This window comes from Ictalurus punctatus, chromosome 13 (genome assembly GCF_001660625.3).
Source record: "Ictalurus punctatus breed USDA103 chromosome 13, Coco_2.0, whole genome shotgun sequence".
Taxonomy (NCBI): domain Eukaryota; kingdom Metazoa; phylum Chordata; class Actinopteri; order Siluriformes; family Ictaluridae; genus Ictalurus; species Ictalurus punctatus.
The window spans coordinates 3989467-4011161 of NC_030428.2; the positions used below are offsets into that span (position 1 = coordinate 3989467).

Sequence of the window (21695 nt, forward strand, 5' to 3'; positions counted from 1 at the left end):
AGTGGATAGTTTGCTTGATGGTAGTGAGGAAAGGGAAGGAGATAGTGCCCATTCAGATTGGGTGGCCCAACACCAAAAGTATTTGACCTCCATTTATACCAGTTCCCGAAGGCACTTTGAGACTGTGGTCATTCACCGTAGGACCAATTGCCCTGACTCAATAACAATACTACCCCCTCGCACTTTAGTGTATTGTAAGAATCCTTTTCATGGTTGCCGTAAGATTCAGGTTGTCTGGCACTCCACTGTGTTTGAGATTGTAGCCTACATTGATGAAGTGGGAATGCTGTATTAGATCAGACCACATGGAGAAGATGGCCCCATTAAAACTGTCCATTGCTCAGAACTTAAGCCTGTTCTTACCTGGCAAAAATATGCCAGGTAAACCAGTGGGTCAGGTTTACTGGCCCTTTCCAGCCCCAGGAGAGAGTAGAGCCAGAAGGACCTAGAATTGGAGATTATTCACAAGTGGCCATAGTCCACACGAGAATGGGTGTAAGGAACTGTTGGGTCAAGTGTATGTTGATTCTAGTTCTCAGCCCTCAGCGCTTCAGTCTAGTCCAACAGGGGTACAAAATGATTACTTTCTTATGAGTATAGGTTTATCTTTTGTGTCTCAACCCCAGGTGACCACACGAGAGCAAGAGTTGAAATTAGAAACTTCTCTAGATCTTCATGTAGCTCAGTCACTTGTTACGGCCCAGTCTAGGTTGAGTAACCAGCTCAGGATTCAATTGGATTGATCTTTAAATAAGGGGAAACCAGGAATTACAATGCAAACAAGGTTTTGTGAAAAAGGTTGTGGTATATTGTAACAGACAATATATACATATAATGGTACAAATGAACCAATCCAGGTGTATCTTCAGGGTGCGCCAAGGCCAAAATAATAAGCAAAAGTATTCTGTTGTTTAGTTAGCTAGCTTACCTAAAAGGAATATAAAGAAAATACATGTATACTTCCCTAACTACCTAAGCAAAGAAACAGAGAAAAAAGGACCCTCTCCCAAAAGAAATGGCAGCCACACCCCTACTGCCAGTGAACCAATTGAACATGTATACAAAGGTGAAGAGAATGTACAATAATTGGGTGAGACATGAGGACTGCAGATGTGTCCAGAGCAATAAACTGCAATGTCTGTAATGTAAGACACCTAAGAAAGTGCTGCGGGGAGACAGGAGGACAGCTGATTGTCCTTGCATTGGAAAATTACACGTAACCATCTGTCCTCCCCAGATGTGATCTAGAACTTGCAAATGCCTTGATGGAAGAGTGGAGTAACATCTCACAGAAAGAATGGACAAATCTGGTGCAGTCCATGAGGATGAGATGCACTGTAGTACTTAAAGCAGCTGGAGGCCACCAAATACTGACTGTTACTTTTAATATTGACCCCCCCCCATGACATTTCTGTTCATCAAATGTCTGTTAAACATGTTCAGTTTATGCATCAGTTGTTGAAATTGGAAATAAATTTGCTGTAAATAAAAATATTTTAATTTGAGAGGATGTTTCTTTTATTGCTGAGTATATGTATTTCCATATCCTTCCTGACGGCTATATATATATAGGCTCTATTTCACACTCTGATAACTTACACATTTGAACGTCACTATTTAATTTAAAAAGAGAGAGAGATTACAACTAGGTTTGTCATTTTAGCTGTTATTTATCTATTATCTATATCAGAACCAATGGCACCAAAATAGACAATTTCCTAAAATAGGGCTTACAGTAATATTGTTGTCATAATTACCAGTATGCAGAATAACGGCATAAATGATGAAGAAATGCCAGTATAGAGTGTTAGATGCTCGGGATTACAATTATATTTAGCTGCGTTTTGGGTACAGTGTTGCATATAAAAATAAATAAAGGTCAACTCAAAGATTTTTAGACTTGCATAAGGTCTTGCATAGGTGTTGCTTTGCTGGAACTCTTTAGCGTTGTCTCTCTTAGTCCAGTCCCGAATCGTGTGGGTAGATTCGGTTTAGCTCAGGTTAATGCCGCGCGACGTGCGCAGCAACACGAGAGGTTTAAATAACTAGTCACCACTCTCTTAATTGCTGACAGCAGGCAACACTTGACTCAATGGTAGTGTCCATGCGCATCTCAAGCTCGTGTTCGTGCACGCTGTCGCCTCAGCGCCCTCTGCTGGCGCTATCGTGACAGTTTGTTTTAAATTGTTTTTAAACTGTGTAAATTTTGTATGCTCAGAAAGGATATTTTCTAAAAATGTTGTCTTCAACCTGAATGTATTTTTTTCCAACATTCATACATCATACAGAATTCATACAAGAGGAAAATATGTGAAAATATAAAACAGTCTGGATATATTTACATTTATTCATTTAGCAGACGCTTTTATTCAAAGCGACTTACAAATGAGAAAATGTGACTGAATGTGGCAGATGTGTTAGAATTGTAGACATTTTATGTATGTGTACATATGTGCATGATTAATGTGTAATCCTTCTGTCGAGAAATGAGCAGACTGTTGTCTGTGAAATAATCGATACATTTATTGCATATATGGTTGAGAAAAACACTGTGATGTGTATAAAATTTCTACACTCCCTCGACAATGCATGATAACGTTTGTGTTCTTTTACTGAAATAAATATTATGACATTTAAGACCATCTGAGTTATTCTTTTGTGGAGGCTAAAGTGTCGATGAAGAAAGTGTATTACACACCTTCAAATGCGGGGTCTTTTGGTGGTAAAAACGTTTAAAAGACGCTTTACACGCTTTACACGCTTATGGTATTGATATGCAGTTTCAGGCCGATCTGGTCGATATGTCTGCATACGCCAAGGAAAACGACAACGTTCATTTTCTGTTGACGCGCATAGACATGTTTAGTAAATATGCGAGGACTCAGGTTTTAAAAAAAACAAATCCGGTGTCGAGGTGTCTAAAGCGTTCCAATCTATACTGGATGAGGGCAGGGTGCCCCGTAAACTACAGACAGATAATGGGAAATAATTTTTTAATGAACATTTTCAAAACATGACAAAAAAGTACACCATTCACACATTTTGCAACAGCCACCGATTTAAAAGCGTTCATCGTCGAACTGTTTAACAGAACCTTAAAAGGGCGGATGTGGAGATATTTAACTGCTACAAACTCCAAACGCTATATCGATATTCTACAAGACATCACGGATGGATACAACGCCAGCTATCACAGGAGCATTAAGATGAGACCTATTGATGTGAACAAAGAAAATGAATCTGCCGTGTATAAAAACCTATATGGACCTAAAGACGGGTCCACCGTAACCCCCAAATTTAAATATAAAGTCGACGACATGGTTAGAATTTCTAAAGTAAGATGTCCGTTCAGAAAAGGTTATAAAGAAAACTATACACACGAGTTTTTCACTATAACAGAATGCACATCACGCGAACGTCCCGTCTATAGGTTGTGTGATTATGACGGCGATGTCATCGATGGTGTTTTTTATGAAGAGTAATTACAAAAAAAAAAAATTGTGAATGTTTTGAAAACAAAACATTTAAAGTGGAAAACGTTTTAGACAAGAAGAAACAAGGCAGAAAAACATTGGTTTTGTCACAATGTAGCTGCGGCGACGACGTGCACGTAGAGCTGGAGAGCACTCGTGTGCACGAACCAGAGCGAGCACATGCTCGCGCGTTACATAGAGACTTTGTTTACAAAGAACATGCACGTTTATTTCGGTTTGGTTTCCACCCTGTTCAGTCATTGGTTGATTTTCGAGGGAGTGTAATGATTGGTACCAGCTGTCAGCACTCGAGGAAATCACAGCTGTTTTTTAAACCCCTCGCGTTGCTGTGCACTTGGTGCAGTATTATATATTGATTGGGGGTAATAATGCCTCGTGGTAATGTTTCCATGTTCTGCTCTGGTTTTGTGTTTCCTGTCATAGTCCTAGTTAAATGATTTCCATGTCTATTTTCTTGTTTCCTGCCATAGTTAAGTGGCAGATGAGTATTTGTTGAAGTGGGTAATTGTGATAAGCAGTAGTGGTTCCAAGTCTTGTTCTAAGTTTCAAGTTTCATGCTTCAGTTCGAGTTCTTGTTTAGACCTTGGTTCCTGTTTGCTTGTACACTGACTGTAGTTAGAAGACTTTGATCCTGCACTTACTTCCAGTCCCAGTCTCGTTGCGTAACAGGTTTTGGTTAGATAGCTCGGATGTGTGACTACCTACCAAAAGCTTCCTTAAGAAAATTACCGTCAATGGTGATGATCAACACGCATAATTCAAGACTCCCGGGTGAACACTGGTTCTCCATCTACATAAACGAGATCGGCATGGGTTGTTTTTTTGACAGCTTTGGTAATAAACCGATGACTATCGTTTTCTGCAGAATATCAAAAGCTCTCTAAACTGCAATTCTAGAGTGGTTCAGCAGTACAAGTCCCAAGATTTTTCATTTTTCATAATTGTGTGTTTTTTCTCAATCACATGGTAAAGGGGTATGATTATGACCATGTGATTTTTTTATACTGGTGATCTTATTAAAAATGACCAGATATCTGTTTTTATGAAAACTAAAAGTTCATTGTAATAAATGTTTTCAAATGTATTCATTGTGTTCAGACAGGTGAAATGTTTGTCTAATACTAGATTTTTTTTTTTTTCAATAAAAAACATTTCTTATTCTTTTGACTTTTTATTATACATGTGTCACATCCAGCAATACAGATAATATCATAAACATTAGATAACTCATGGATTTAAAAACTTAGCCACTGACTCACATCAAGAGCGGGTTATTTGAATACTGGGCCATCTGAATAATTTGATTGTGTGCTCTGCAGTATTTTCTGTTTTTTATGCTTCTTAGACGAGATGGTTATAGGGAAGTCAATTTGGTTTTGAAAGAGATAACATAACGTATCTGACATAATGGTTTGGAACCGTTGAGTATGGTATGTTTAAAGTAGCAAAAGCCTCCAGAAATTCGAGCCAGCTGACAGGTCTTCGGGCATCAGAAATCTTTTGCGGTGCCATGATGACTTTAACTAAATCGAGCATGTGTGAACCAGGGGTTGTTTTGCCTTTAAACACAAACTCCCCTGAATCATCCCAATATGTGACCTCTTTCGTTTTAGATATTTTATCTAAAATGTAGTGAGTGTTTTTTTTTTTTACACACCTGTGGAACATTCTTCAAAACACCGTCCACCATGTTATCTAAAGCGTCGTGGGGGTTTACGCTGGGCGGTGCAGATGGCTTTTCTTTTTCAGTGTGATCAGTCTGCGGAAGTGTTAATGTGCTGTTTTCACGGTCCCCTTGTCTGGCAAGTGTTAAAAAGCGCTGTAAAACACTTGTGTACAGCTTCGTGTTTTTCATAATTGTCCAAGTCAGATTGGTGCAAAGTATTTCTTATAGCTATGTCCAAATCATTCTCCACAACCTGCTGAATAGAATCACGGGGGTTTCCAGTCTTTAGTTTATCCAACTGATGCTGCGGGACTAAAAACATCTATGAATACTCCATTCCTGTTATCTAGAAGCAATCAGGTTGGAGATGAAAGGAATAGCGATGCTTAAGAGCGGTAGAAGAAAGCCCCCCTGTTGGTTTAATACATATCTCTTTCTTTTAACACCAATCTTCTTATCTGCAACAAATTTGATCACGCTTTTCCTTTTTCTGAGTTTCTGGTATTGTTGTGATGTGAGAGGTATATTACCATAGAGAACATTAAGAGCTACTTCACACAATGTCGCAATGAGTTTGTCTGTGACAGTTTGTAAAATAATCCGTCTTTGTTTAGGTGTTGCTTTTAATATTTTTAAAAGCGGCAGGTTTCTACAAAGTCTGGCCGACATTTTCGCCATCTTCTTTTCTGGAGATATACCCAGGGGGTGGCGCAAGTAAATCTGTTCTGAGCCAATAGTGTTTGGGTGTTTTTGTTTTATAATCAATCAGCAGATACCCAAAAGTTTTGCTGGTTGCATTTTGGTAACACTCCATAAAAAATTTTGTGTTGCTGGGATACATTTGTCTTCCTAGAACACTGACCTGATTGGCATCTCTGGGGTTTTTAAACAACATCAGATCATTTGTGTTTAAGCTGATGGTCCTGGTGGATTTCCCTTGGCAAAATAAATTCTGCACAATATAAATAAAAGATTATTGTGATGTACATACTGGGTGAACACTTTTTCCACCTCGTTGCTCCCGCTGGCCTCTTTCATCAGACCATCAAGGATCAACAAATTAGTTGTGTTGGCGGGAAACAGAGCATCATCATTCAGAGTCTGTGGTAATCCTTCAACAAATTTTATTTTGTACATTTTCAAGAATTCATCATACAACGGTTGCCAACAATTATAAATATACACAATATTTTACATTTTTTTAGAAATCAACTGTACAGCATTTTGCAACAACATTTTTACAAAATATGACTTTGCATCTGTGTCTCAAACACCCCTATTTCCAAAAAGACTATCCAAAGCCATATGGGGGCGTTGTAACATCAGGGAGCAGCAGGCATTTGTTGTACAACATCTAAAATTTTTTAATGACTGACCTATTGTGCAGTGTGAAATGTTTTTTATTATGTACAATGGTGTCTGTGTATGCCAGTATATGATGACTATTGTCCGCCACACGACGTAGTGATCTGCAAGTCCAATCAGGGTGTCTAATCTAATGGCTTTTGAATTTACTGCGTTGAGTGTGATACCTTTGGCTTTCATACAAACCTTGCCCTTGGCAGTGCAGTAGCTGTATGTTTTTGGCCCGTCTGAGCAAAATTCGATAATGTGATCACCATCCCCAACCTCATCAGTTGAATTGCCGAGATAGGGCCCCAGCGGAGGTTCCCAATCGTCCTCTATTGATGTACAGTTCATGCTGTCTAAGTCACTGTACAACAAACTTTCGCCCAATTTGTGCATCAACTTATACAGCTCTAGATGTGAATGAGGTGTTGTAAAAGCCCCAAGTAAGATGTTGATGTCACGAGTCTGACCCCCTGTCCCATCCGCATAACACCACCGAATTAGTACTACACTGTCTGACACGAACGAAAAGTGTTTACTATCGTAACCATCGCCGAATATATGTTGTGTAAACTGGTCCGGATCCGAAATTAGTTCTGTACACGGCAAGTTTTCACGCATGGAGAAACGACCCCAAAGTGAGTTCAGCAGAAGTTTGTTAATAGAACGCTGTGCTGGGTTATCTTATCAACATCCATCTTAATCCCCTCTTTCTCAAAGTAATCTGAGATGTAGGATTCCTTGTCTGCATCTGTCACAATGTGTGCGGGGAACTCACTGGCCTCTTGTTTGTATTGTAAAAATGTTTTAACATAATCACAAAACAAAGTTTCTGACCATTGTGGAAAATGCCACACCTCGTCCACTTTTGTTACAACATAACCCTTTTCCACACCTTTCAACAGCTCAATGCTGACCCAACAGCCTGAAATCGCTCTTTCCTCATCAGTATGGCCACATGGGTCTGTCTGATTCTGATGTTCGGCACATGTACGACAGAGTGGAAATATAAGCTTACCACCAGTCCTATAGGGAAGGACAGGGTGAAGCAGTTTTCGTGGTGGCAGCACTGTAGCTTTGACAAACCCATAATAATTTTCAAGAGGTTCAAAATCCTTGAAAATTATTTGTAGATGTCCTATGGGGTAACATTTTTTGGCCTGGCAAAAGGGATACAAGCTTGTAAAGTCGACATATCTTATTTTTTTTTTTTACCAATGTCGGCTTTGTGATACAATTTGTATTCGTTAGTATGACCACCAAATAGAGCGTTGCACGGATTCAATCTTTCAGGATGTGTGTAAGTCGACATAAAGGCCATTACAGCGACATCGGTCAGTTTAACGTTATTCCAATCACACTCCCACATTACCTCAACATCCAGACCATACGCTTTTTCCAGTATTTCGACTTTGTAATCAAATTGTCTTCTGAGCAAGCCATAGGGCACTTTTGATAATGGATGTAAATGTTTGGGGTTATAACGACAATCATGCCCCTGAAAAATACAACTGTTCAATTTGAAAGCGTATTTGACCCCATCCTTTTCAAAATAACCATCGAGATGGTATTTTCCAATCACCAGCTCACCGTGGTTTAATGCGTGCTGAATGTTTATGCCACGTGTTGTTTTGACATATTCAAACCATTCAATGGAAACGGTTGAGTATGTCTTATTCTTTTTTTTGTGTATGCGTTGTTATGGGTCAGAGCTAGGGTGTCTTTTGATAGGAAGCGGGTTTTATACATGGCCATGCAACACACTGCAAAAGTGGTGAGAGAGAGGAATAGTTTGTATATATTGTAACCTTATTTTTGACAGATGGTTTAGTGGTTAGCACGTTCGCCTCACACCTCCAGGGTCCGGGGTTCGAGTCCTGCCGGGGCCACGTGTGTGCGGAGTTTGCATGTTCTCCCCGTGCTGTGGGGTTTTCTCCTCCAGTCCAAAGACATGCATGATTGGCATGTCTAAAGTGTGCATAGTGTATGAATGGGTTTGTGTGTGATTGTGCCTTGTGATGGACATTCCTTGTGCCTGACGCTCCCTGGGATGGCTCCAGGTTCCCCATGAAGTGGTAGAAGATGAATGGATATTTATGTTGGCATCATAAAAAATAGTTATGTTAAATCCGGTTCCCATGCATTCCAGATACACACAGACACACGTTCTCATGTATAGTATGGTCATGTCTATTCCACACACATACACATCGAACCAAAAATATGACACACAGACACAGAGACACACGCATGCATATGACCCTGTCTATACAAGCACACACACATCCAACAAAAATATGACACACACATGAGTTCTTTCCTTTCACATAGATTGTGAAACACTCCTGAGTTAGGCCTAGGTCAATGGTTCAATTCCACACACAAACAAACACACACGCATGCACAGACACCACATACATTGCACACATGCATACGTTCCAGTCTACAAAAGTTGAGCACTCTGAGAGTCAGGCCTAGGTCAAAGGTCAACCCCATAAAACCCCGTTCCGATGTATCACACACACACACACACACACAAACACAGACACACACACAGACACACGCACGTATACCACCCTGTCTATAAAAGCACACACACATCCAACTAAAAATATGACACACACACACACACACACACACACATATAAGACTGGTGAAAAAAAATAAGCAAATGATTAATAATGAATTTCCGTACACATCCAACCAAAAAATATGACACACACACACACAAACACACTTTCTTTTCATATTATTTAAAAGGAATTTAAGTGTTATGTACTTAATTACCATAATTATGAACACAAGTTGTTAAGTTGACAATCATTTTTAAAATTACGTTGCTCCATTTAGATTTTCTCCAGTAGAATACAGCCTTTTAAACCAGGAAAAATGACTAACTTTAAGTTATAGTAACTAATTAACAATAGTAACTAAAATCCAGTGTGATTTATAATACAAATATCATACCTAACATCTCCGCAGGTTTTATAGACATAAAAGCACTGAATGAAATGAGCAATATAGACAAAAATTAAACACTCTGTGTCTACTACTTATCTCTCTCACAGAGCTATCCACAGTCCAAAGGCTGCTAATTCTGCTCAAAGAGCAAACTGACTACAATGGAGCTAGAAGGCTATATGTTTTAATGACAAAAGATTAAAAAATAAAAAAATTGATCAATACATGAAATTAGATTACACAGTGTAGTTGACGTTTACACGAAAAAGTAGAAATGCAATATTGCTTTTCTTTCCTATAAAACAAATGAAAAGCACTCTGTAGATGAGCAGATTTGTCAAATGAAACTTTTTCATTCTTTTCCACTGCTACGGTAAACTAAAGAGTAGATTTTCAAATTACACTGCTAAATATGACTAGCATTAGCTATGTGTAGTAGTGCAAAATGGTCCATCAACTGTATTAGCAGGTCTAGTGTATACACAAGTCCACTATTGGTCATATCACAATTGAGAACATTCCCAAATTCATTGCTTTAGTAAAATTAATTTGAAAGTGAAATGATACTCATGCTGAAACGTCCTTTGTATAGTATTTGTTCAGTCTACAAGTCCTCTAACACAGTCTTAACTGTCTGAATTTGTCCAGACATGTTAAATAGGTACGGACTTGACATTACTGACTTGAAGTTATCAAGCCTTAATTTCGTTAAGCTACTACTTTCTTCTAGAACTCAATTAATAGATCTTGTATGGTAGTACTACTTGTATTGTTCTCTGCTTGATAGATTGCTTTGCTTAACAATGTTTACAACTTTAAATATTTAATCAAATCAATGAATTTGAATTTTTATCTTGCAATCACAAATTTAATTAAATTGTGGTAATAGGTCCCTGAATGACTTTTTAGACAAAAGCATTGTGATTATTTCTGACTATGAGTTACCTGAGACTCTGTGTTCTCTGTGTTCTCTCTCTCTCTCTCTCTCTCTCTCTCTCTCTCTCACGCTCACACACACACACACACACACACACACACACACACACACACACACACACATATACATGCATATCCCTCTCTAACACTCCTGAGCCAGGTCAAAGATCATCACCAACCGTCATTGTCTTAACTGGTGTAGATCAAAGATTAATTTTGGTGGACAAATGTACAAACCCTCCCCCTCTGCCAGAACCGGAAGAAGGTGAAGGTGAAAGTCAGCAGCTCCATTTTGTGTTGAGGAGAAAATAAACCATTTCAGGAGTAAAAACACAGTGAGTATCTAAATCTAAAGCTATAATATATAAACACACTGAATCTGATCTGTACGTATATCTGTATCTCTAAACACTCACTAGTTTACAGAGGAACTAAACTTTGGTGTAAGGTGTTTAATAGCAGTGAATATATCACTGATCTGATCTAAGAACAGTTTAGAGAAATCATTCACTGAGAGAAGAGTGAAAAGGACTGTGTAATGTGGAGGAGAAGAGCAGTGTAGCTTTGAGTCAGTGAACTCCACAGGCTTTAAGGCCCAGCTGAGTCAGTTATCTGTGATTGGGACTCCTGACATCAGTGTAATTCCTGAGGTATGAGGCGTGTCTCCTGTTTGAATAAGTGTGCAGACTGTAGCTGAATTAAAAAGATGGAATTATTGGTGTTTAATGATGAACACATTGTGTAACAGTGCTGAGACAGCAGAGTATTAATTATTGCTGATATTTCTGTTCTAATTACAGAATGATGGAGGGAAAGAGATCAGACTCACCAGAACCCAGCTGTGTGTCCATGAAGAGTGACCGGTCAATGAGACTTCCATTTCACTTCAGAGACAGAGACAGTTCTCCTGATGTGAGGTCAGTACAGTGAGGTGTTTTACAGCAGTGCTCCACCTGATCAAAACTCACTGGTCTCATTATGAAGCCCTTCATGATCTTTATCAGATGTTGAAGCAGTAAAACACTAAAGTGTGCAGTGCTGCAGCTCTCGGACTAGCAGTGAGGAAAACTGCTTTAAGAGTTCAGTTCAGCCTGCAGTCCCTGAGCTGGAGGGTCTGTGGTGCTACACAACAACATTTACACCTGGGACATTAATGACTAGATCACTATTTTATTCATAAACATGTTAGTGTCAGTGAGGAAACCCTGAAATCAGTGTATTGTGTTAAGAGGATAGTGTTAAATATCTGTCTCTGTATGTATTAGTGTGTTGTGCAGCTATGAATACATATAGTCTATATTACATCATGTGTTTTATTTGTTCACAGACCACAAAAGAAGAAATCAAACATCAGCAGAAATCAGCTGGACTCCATATTCAAGGTGTGTGTCTTTTTAATGTGTGTAACTTGTGTGTGAGTAGGTTGCAGGCTTTTATTTAAGATAATAATGGTTCACAGGTTTATCGATGTGCAGCAGCATTATGGGTAATCAGACAGAATTTCAGTTGTAACTGTGGTAATAGAAAGAGACCTTTCTTCTTTTCATAAAATAAAAGCATCTCTCAGTGTGTAACATTATAATATTTAGATGTGTTCCTGTGTGTTTCTAACCAGGAGCTGGAACACAAAGTCATCACTCTGATAAAGAATGAATTGAAGAGGTTTAGGAAGCTCCTGAGTCCAGATTACCCAGCATGCACTGAGAGGGAGGTGGAGGATGAGGAGGATCAGCACAGTGTCAGAGAGGGAGCGCTGAAGATCACACTGCACGTCCTGAAGAACATGAACCACACAGATCTCGCTAACACACTGCACAACAGTAAGAGCTCTGAGTCATGGCTTTATTCCATCAGGTTCACTTTAGAGAGAGGAAATAGTTTTAGATATGAACACCTTTAGTTTGAAGTTTGAGTTCAGTATCATGTACATCTGGTGCTTTTCTGTTCTGTTCGTGGTCCAGTTTGTGATTACTCTGTAAAGTGGTCCTGTTCCTTCAATAATATTTAGTCCATGAATCAGGAATGAACAGCAGCATTTGAAAGAATTTTACGTTTTATATTGTGCTCAGTGATTTTGCATTAAAACATGTTATTAATTTGTTTATTAGAGTCTGTGGCCTCTGTGTATCAGACAGAGCTGAAATCCAGCCTGAGAGAGAAGTTTAAAAGAATTAATGAAGGAATCTCACAGCATGGAAGCTCAGCACTTCTGAATGAGATCTATACAGAGCTCTACATCACAGAGGGTTGGAGTGGAGACGTCAATAATGAACATGAGGTGAGACAGATTGAGACAGCGTCCAGGAGACCAGCAACACAGGAGAAACCCATCAAATGTAACGAGCTCTTTAAAGACAAGTCCATCAGAAGAGTGCTGACTAAAGGAGTTGCTGGAATTGGAAAAACAGTCTCTGTGCAGAAGTTCATTCTGGACTGGGCTGAAGGAAAAGCAAATCAGGACGTCACCTTCATGTTTCCACTTCCCTTTAGAGAGCTGAATCTGATGAAGCAGAGAAATCTCAGTCTGATGGAGCTTCTTCATCACTTTTTCCCAGAAATGAGAAAACTAGAATTACTAGACTCCTACACAGTGGTGTTGATCTTTGATGGTCTGGATGAGTGTCGACTTCCTCTAAATTTCCAGAAGAATGAGAGATTGTGTGATGTGACAGGGTCAGCCTCGGTGGATGTGCTGCTGACAAACCTCATCAAGGGGAATCTGCTTCCCTCTGCTCTCCTCTGGATAACCTCTCGACCAGGAGCAGCCAATCAGATCCCTCCTGAGTGTGTAGACCAGGTAACAGAGGTACGAGGCTTTAGTGATCCTCAGAAAGAGGAGTACTTCATGAAGAGGATCAGTGATCAGAGCCTGGCCAATAAAATCATCACACGCATGAAGTCTTCAAGAAGCCTCTACATCATGTGCCACATCCCAGTCTTCTGCTGGGTCTCAGCCACTGTTCTAGAGAGAATGTTGGGTGAAGCAGAGAGTGGAGAGGTCCCCAAGACTCTGACTCAAATGTTCACACACTTCCTGATCTTTCAGATCAAACACAAGGACCAAAAGTACCATCAGAAATGTGACCCAGATCCTCAGCAGACCAGAGAGAGTATCCTGGCACTGGGGAAACTGGCTTTCCAACATCTGGAGAAAGGAAACCTAATCTTCTATGAGGAAGACCTGAGAGAGTGTGGCATTGATGTTGGAGAAGTGGCAGTGTACTCAGGAGTGTGTACCCAAATTTTCAGAGAAGAGTTTGGGCTTCACCTGGGGAAGGTGTTCAGCTTTGTACATCTGAGCGTTCAGGAGTTTCTGGCTGCTTTATACACATTTCTCCGCTTTATTTTTAGAAAGACAAATGTGTTAGTGGAGCAACGCACTGGACTTTTCCATTTCTTCAGCAAGTCAACCATGTCTGATTTCCTCAGGACTGCAGTGGACAAGGCCTTACAGAGTGAGAATGGACACCTGGACCTGTTCCTCCGCTTCCTTCTGGGTCTCTCACTGGAGTCCAATCAAGCTCTCTTACGAGGCTTAATGCCCCAGACAGGAAGCAGTTCTCACAGCAAACAGGAAACAGTTGAGTACATCAAGGAGAAGATCAGGGAGAATCCGTCTCCAGAGAAATCCATCAATCTGTTCCACTGTCTGAATGAACTGAATGATCATTCTCTAGTGCAGGAAGTACAGACTTACCTGAACAGAGGAGGTGACCGTCGTCTCAGGGGAACCAGACTCTCTCCTGCTCAGTGGTCAGCTCTGGTGTTTGTGTTACTGAACTCAGATCAGGAGCTGGATGAGTTTGATTTGATGAAATATGACCCATCAGAGGAATGTTTTCTGAAGCTGCTGCCAGTGGTCAAAGCCTCCAGAAAAGCTGAGTGAGTATTTTTATTTATAAATGTATTACTGCATGGTTTGTTATTTTAATGTAACACTGAACTGCACTGTTTGGATTAATGCTTGTTAATAGTTACTCTAATCATCTTTAAACAAACCTCTGGTACTGTTACAGAAGATTGTTTCACTTTTTACACTAACACGTTACGTCTGCACTGAGATCTGGGCCATATGGACAAAACCTTATATCACCATTTATTACCTTTTCTCTAAAACAGATGAAAATGATCTCTACAAAATAACTGCATGTATTCATGACTGCTTTTGATCATTTTGTGAACTAAACACCAGTGAAAGGCACTTTTTCTTTTCTCCTTTTACTTGAAAGAGACATTAAACAGAACTTCACAATTGAGAACAAGAAAACATTAACACTGTCACCATGGGTACAGTATGAATACAGCATGTGACATTGTGTGTATGTGTGTGGGTGTTTGTGTGTGTGTGTTTGTGTGTGTGTGTGACAGAGAGAGTTAAAGGTACAGGAGCAGTCTGGCTGTGCAGCTACAGTACATATTAATTTATTTGAGACATTTTAAAGCTCACACATCTGATGTTATTTTTATTTATGCTACGCTAACAGAAAGAATAAGTTAATATTACCTGTCTTACATTTTATTGTCTGTTTCTGTTCTGTTTCACCAACAAAATATTTCCAAACAAAGCCACAGCATGTCCTGTTCCTTTTTGTTCAAACAGGAGATTTCTTATTTATTTTATTTATTTTTTAGTTGGAGGCCTTTTAACACGTACTTTCATTAAAAAATGGTTTCAAGTTTCAATTATAATAAAGCATTTGTTCAAACCAAAAAACATCTGTTTTCAGTCCTTTAAAGACCATTGTAACTGATAATTTATTATTATTATTATTATTATTATTATTATTAGTAGTAGTAGTAGTAGTAGTAGTAGTAGTACTGATGTGGTGTCCTGTCCTCTGATTTCTGTGTGTGAGAGAAACACACTCACATTTCTGTTACATGGTAAACTTTAGCTGGATTATGGCTGTGTTTGACGTCAGAGTTCTGATATTTCATCATTTCTCTTCCAGGCTGTGGAGGTGTAATCTGACAGAGGAAAGCTGTAGAGTTCTGTCCTCAGTTCTCAGCTCAAACTCCTCCAGTCTGAGAGAACTGGACCTGAGTGACAATAAACTGCAGGATTCAGGAGTGAAGCTGCTCTCTGCTGGACTGGAGAATCCACACTGTACACTGGAGATACTGAAGTACACACACACACACACACACACACACACACACACACACACACACACACACACACACACACCACAATCACAGTAATAATAATAATTATTATTATTATTTAACTGAAAAAATGGCACTGAAAGTTTGCCCCCATATGATTGTTAACAATAAATAAATAAAATAATAATCGGCCTACAAATAGATTAGGAAAATATTCGTTAGTTGCAGCCCTAGTTTTAAACTGCGAGTGGTTTCAGTTTAATAAGTTTTAGGCTCATTTATTGAGTCTGTTTACATTGAGCCTGTAACAGGATATAACAATATTGGGTTTGTTTTTGAAGCTGCAGTTGCTTATTTGTCTCGTGAGACTTGGCAACACTGAGGTATTCGTGTGTTGTATATTAGCTCCAATACTCGACAGTGGAGGTGGAGGTGGATACGGTTTTCTTGAAGTAGAGGAGAGTTGCTCTCTCTCATAGCTAGCCGAAAATAAGTGCAGTTTACCACACTGACCATAGCAAAACAAACAAACAGCTGAATCAAGTTAGTTAGCTACCTATTGAGCTACTGAAATGTCTGACCTGTTTAACAGGAAAAAAGCATCTCAGTCTTCAATTCCTTCAGATCTCTGAGTTTTCGCCACCTATCAAAAGCCACGCCCATATTTATTCTCGTTTTAGCACGGGCTCCGTCGCTTTCCCTTTTTGACTGCAGGCTCTCCACAGTTCCAGGTTTCTTGGCGTTGACAACAGTTGGTTCCCCAGATGTCAACGTAACCATGCCAAAACTCATTTCAAGGAGGTGACTTCACCGGCTACCTCCCACCTCCCCACCTCACGGAGAGAGAGAGGTCGCCTGTAAAGCCTGCCTAACGAGAAAAGTGATAGGTTAGTTAGCACAAAGAGCGACCAATCAGAATGCATGCTGTGTCACCCTTACCACATCTGCCACTTGCTTTCTCGGTTTCTTGTCGTGGAAATTTAGACAAACACCAGTAGACTCGTCCTCTCAGATGAAGTAGTTTTATTACAGAGAGATGAATACAGGAAGAAGAATGAGCGCACTCGTCCAGTGTTGATGCTATTTCCCCAAGCTCCAGCTCAGTCCAGAACTCCTCCATAAGTGCCTGATGAATGTGAAAGTAGAGGACAGTGAGGTGTTGGTGGAGAAACACTGGGTTGAGGGTCAGAATAAAGAGCAGATAAAGCAGCTATGCACATACATAAAGCGCTAGCTCTTGTGCTGAGTGGCCACGCCCATTTAACTCTGATCCAACACCTCATCAACCTTTTCTCTCAACATCCTTTAAATGTTCCATAACATTACATTTTAATCTGCACATTAAAGAGTTCTTGTGTAAATGCTCGTACACACTGTTTATGAAGAAATTAATTGGTATCCAGTGTGATAAATGAGGCCCAGTGTTTTATATGAGTAAAACATTCAAGTGTGTATTTTATATGGTGTGGATTAGCATTGTTTCTGCTGTTGAGCTTTGTTTTTCTGTGTGTGTGTGTGTGTGTGTGTGTGTGTGTGTGTTATGTGATTTGTATGTGTGTGAAAGTTAGATTAAGCTCCGAAGAACAATGAACTCCAACAGTTTTAGCGTCTCTGTGAAACTCAGCTTTGTGTCAATGCTGAAATATCTACATCACTTCTCACATCAGAACAAAGTACATTTATTTCTACAGCGTGTAGATCAGTGTACATTACACACACATTTACTTTAATAACATGCCAATACTAGTTTATTGTTTATACACAGACTGTTCATTTTATATTTTTATCCTGACATTAGAACCTTGTATTCAAGTAAACACTTTATTTCTCACCTGATGGAAACACCTCATTTCACAATCAGATAAATAAATCTAACACTTCATCATTTCTCTTCCAGGCTGTGTAGGTGTAATCTGACAGAGGAAAGCTGTAGAGTTCTGTCCTCAGTTCTCAGCTCAAAATCCTCCAGACTGAGAGAACTGGACCTGGGTTACAATAACCTGCAGGATTCAGGAGTGAAGCTGCTCTCTGCTGGACTGGAGAATCCACACTGTACACTGGAGATACTGAGGCACACACACACACACACAAACACACACACACAGAGCAGAGTTTTAATAAACACAACTACATATAGTTTCCATCTGTGGTGAGTGTAATTGTAGTGATGTGATATATTGTCATTGTTGTGTGTGTGAGACGGAGAGTAAAAGTTCTTTATATAAAGATTTTGTGTAGTTGATGTTTTCAGAGCTAAAACTGAGTGTGTTAAGTGTGAGAAGGATTTTTGTGTTGCAGGATGATTAAATGCAGTATTACAGATGAAGGTTTCGCTGCTCTGGCTTCAGCTCTGAGGTCAAACTCCTCATCACACCTGAGAGAACTGAATCTGAACGGTAATAATCCAGGAGAATCAGGGGTGAAGCTGCTCTCTGATCTACTGAAGGATCCACACTGTAAACTGGAGACATTATAGTGAGTTACCGACTTACTGACTTACTTACTCTACTGTATCATACTGAATAATGTGTGTGTGTGTGTGTGTGTGTGTGTGTGTGTTGGTGTTTATGCTGATGTTGTGTGTTTACACTGATGCTCTTCTGTCTTTCAGCATTAAGGATAATAAACTCACCAGGACCGGCGTTTGACAGGAGTCTCACCTCAAACCTCTTCTCCAGGATAAGGCAGTTTTGGTGAAGAGTTAGAACCCGTCCCACATTTCCAGCAGTTTGGGAGCTGAATCATTAAACTTAAAGGGACAGAGCAGATATAAAGTCAAGAACAGGCAGAAGGTCATACACAGGAGAAATCAACACACGTAACGAAATATCTGCTGTACAAAGCAACGGCAACGATCTACCCTGGGGATGGAGACTGACGATGCTCAAGTACATGTCTGGTCACAGACTGATCCCAAAGCACGAGGCAGGAGCAGGCATGTTAATGGTAAATGGTCTGCAGTTATATAGCACTTTTTTAACCTTAGTGGTTCCAAAGCACTTTACACTGTTTCACATTCATGAGGCTTGTGCCAAAGAGTAGATGTGAAAATACAGTGGAAAATTTCCCTTGCAACCTGCCAACCTTTGCTGTGTCATGAACACAGTGTCTTGGTCAACCCAGGAGATGATTTAGAAAAGTGCCTATGCAACAGTGTGTTCACCATGCATGGAGGCACTGTATTTATACACAGTGTTGCATGAAATAACAACAGAAATAACACAAATCAATACCCTCATGCACATCTCTCTAATGGCCTGATTAGGTCCATATCAATTATTTCAACTGCAAACTTGAATAAAGGTAATGGGCACAATGGTGCTATTGGGGTGGCCATTGGATTTTGCAGCTGAAATTAGTAGCCTGGTAACAATTGCTTCCACAGCTCCTTTTTGATGTACCAGTCAACTTAACACTACCCATATGAGTTGATGTTTGGCCAAAAACCTAATTTACCAGTGGATAGTTTGCTTGTTGGTAGTGAAGAAGGGGAAGGAGATGGTGCCCATTCAGATGGGGTCGCCCAACACCAAAAGTATTTGACCTCCATTTATACCAGTTCCTGAAGGTACTTGGAGACTGTGGTCATTCACCGTAGGACCAATTGCCCTGACTCAGTAGCAATACTACCCCCTGGCACTTTAGTGTATTGTAAGGATCATTTCATGGTTGCCATAAGATTCAGGATGTCTGGCACTCCACTGTGTTTGAGATTGTGGCCTACATTGATGAAGTGGGAACGCTGTATAAGATCAGACCACATGGAGAAGATGGCCCCATTAAAACTGTCCATTGCTCAGAACTTAAGCCTGTTCTTACCTGGCAAAAATATGCCAGGTAAACCAATGGGTCAGGTCTACTGGCCCTTTCCAGCCCCAGGAGTGAGTAGAGCCAGAAGGACCTAGAATTGGAGATTATTCACAAGTGGCCATAGTCCACACAAGAATGGGTGTAAGGAACTGTTGGGTCAAGTGTATGTTGATTCTAGTTCTCAGCCCTCAGTGCTTCAGTCTAGTCCAACAGGGGTACAAAATGATTACTCTCTTATGAGTATAGGTTCATCTTTTGTGTCTCAACCCCAGGTGACCACACGAGAGCAAGAGTTGAAATTAGAAACTTCTCTAGATCTTCATATAGCTCAGTCACTTGTTACGGCCCAGTCTAGGTTGAGTAACCAGCTCAGGATTCAATTGGATTGATCTTTAAATAAGGGGAAACCAGGAATTACAACGCAAACAAGGTTTTGTGAAAAAGGTTGTGGTATATTGTAACAGACAATATATACATATAATGGTACAAATGAACCAATCCACTTGTATCTTCAGGGTGCGCCAAGGCCAAAATAATAAGCAAAAGAAGTCTGTTGTTTAGGTAGCTAGCTTACCTAAAAGGAATATAAAGAAAATACATGTATACTTCCCTAACTACCTAAGCAAAGAAACAGAGAAAAAAGGACCCTCTCCCAAATGAAATGGCAGCCACACCCCTACTGCCAGTGAACCAATTGAACATGTATACAAAGGTGAAGAGAATGTACAATAATTGGGTGAGACATGAGGACTGCAGATGTGTTCAGAGCAATAAACTGCAATGTCTGTAATGTAAGACACCTAAGAAAGTGCTGCGGGGAGACAGGAGGACAGCTGATTGTCCTTGCATTGGAAAATTACACGTAACCATCTGTCCTCCCCAGACGTGATCTAGAACTTGCAAATGCCTTGATGGAAGAGTGGAGTAACATCTCACAGAAAGAATGGACAAATCTGGTGCAGTCCATGAGGATGAGATGCACTGTAGTACTTAAAGCAGCTGGAGGCCACCAGATTCTGACTGTTACTTTTAATATTGACCCCCCCGTGACATTTCTGTTCATCAAATGTCTATTAAACATGTTCAGTTATGTATCAGTTGTTGAAATTGGAAATAAATTTGCTGTAAATAAAAATATTTTAATTTGAGAGGATGTTTCTTTTATTACTGAGTATATGTATTTCTATATCCTTCCTGACAGATATATATATAGGCTCTATTTCACACTCTGATAACTTACACATTTGAACGTCACTAATTAATTTAAAGAGAGAGAGAGAGATTACAACTAGGTTTGTCATTTTAGCTGTTATTTATTTATTATCTATTATATATATCAGAACCAATGCCACCAAAATTGACAATTTCCTAAAATAGGGCTTACAGTAATATTGTTGTCATAATTACCAGTATGCAGAATAACGGCATAAATGATGAAGAAATGCCAGTATAGAGTGTTAGATGCTCAGGATTACAATTATATTTAGCTGCATTTTTGGTACAATGTTGCATATAAAAATAAATAAATAAATGGTCAACTCAAAGATTTTTAGACTTGAGTAATTACATGGCTATTACAACTTGCAGTCTAAAACTATATAAATAAATCAATAAATAAATTGTTTCCACACTTAGTCAATTTTTTAAGTTTTAGGAAAATATAAGATGTAAATCAACTCCAGATGACTTGAGTGCATCACTGTAAATTAACATGAACTTCTATTTGTCCCTCTCAATCTTTATTAACATTTTACATTAAAATAAGATGAATTTAAAAATAAAGTGAAAATGTTTTGTGCCAGACTCCACTGATCACCTTAGATTAAAACAAATAAACAGGTATGTTTGTGTTACCGAACAAGACTTGAACAGGAAGTAATAGCAAGAGGGAAGTCTTTATTTGATACTTAAGCAGAGAACATGGAACGGAAACAGTAATTGAACTAAGGCTTGAACACTCCTTAAACTAAGACATGAATGTTCTTTAATCCAAGACATGAACCATCTTTAAACTAAGACATAAACACTCCTTAAACTATGGTAGGAAACACTCATCTAACTTAGGCATGGCATGAACACTCTTAACTAAGGCATGGCATGAACCCTCAACTATGGCCCGACAGGAACACTCAACTTGCTTGGCTTGGTGTTGCTTTGCTGGAACTCTTTAGCGTTGTCTCTCTTAGTCCAGTCACGAAACGTGTGGGTAGCTCAGGTTAATGCCGCGCGACGTGCGCAGCAAAACGAGAGGTTTAAATAACTAGTCACCACTCTCTTAATTGCTGACAGCCGGCAACACTTGACTCAATGGTAGTGTCCATGCGCATCTCAAGCTCGTGTTCGTGCACGCTGTCGCCTCAGCGCCCTCTGCT

General features: G+C 39.6%; 1 protein-coding gene across 1 annotated transcript in view; it reads left to right on the plus strand.

The window, feature by feature from the left end:
- Positions 1 to 20471, plus strand: part of LOC108273695 (uncharacterized) — a 32691-nt gene extending 12220 nt beyond the window's left edge. The window contains exons 9-16 of the mRNA XM_053685170.1: positions 11194 to 11324; positions 11735 to 11789; positions 12023 to 12227; positions 12516 to 14289; positions 15360 to 15533; positions 17411 to 17584; positions 17812 to 17988; positions 18125 to 20471. Of these exons, the coding sequence (XP_053541145.1) occupies positions 11194 to 11324; positions 11735 to 11789; positions 12023 to 12227; positions 12516 to 14289; positions 15360 to 15533; positions 17411 to 17584; positions 17812 to 17988; positions 18125 to 18161 (2727 nt within the window). The 3' untranslated portion in view covers positions 18162 to 20471. The remainder of the gene's footprint in view (positions 1 to 11193; positions 11325 to 11734; positions 11790 to 12022; positions 12228 to 12515; positions 14290 to 15359; positions 15534 to 17410; positions 17585 to 17811; positions 17989 to 18124) is intronic.
- The last annotated feature ends 1224 nt before the right edge of the window (positions 20472 to 21695 follow it).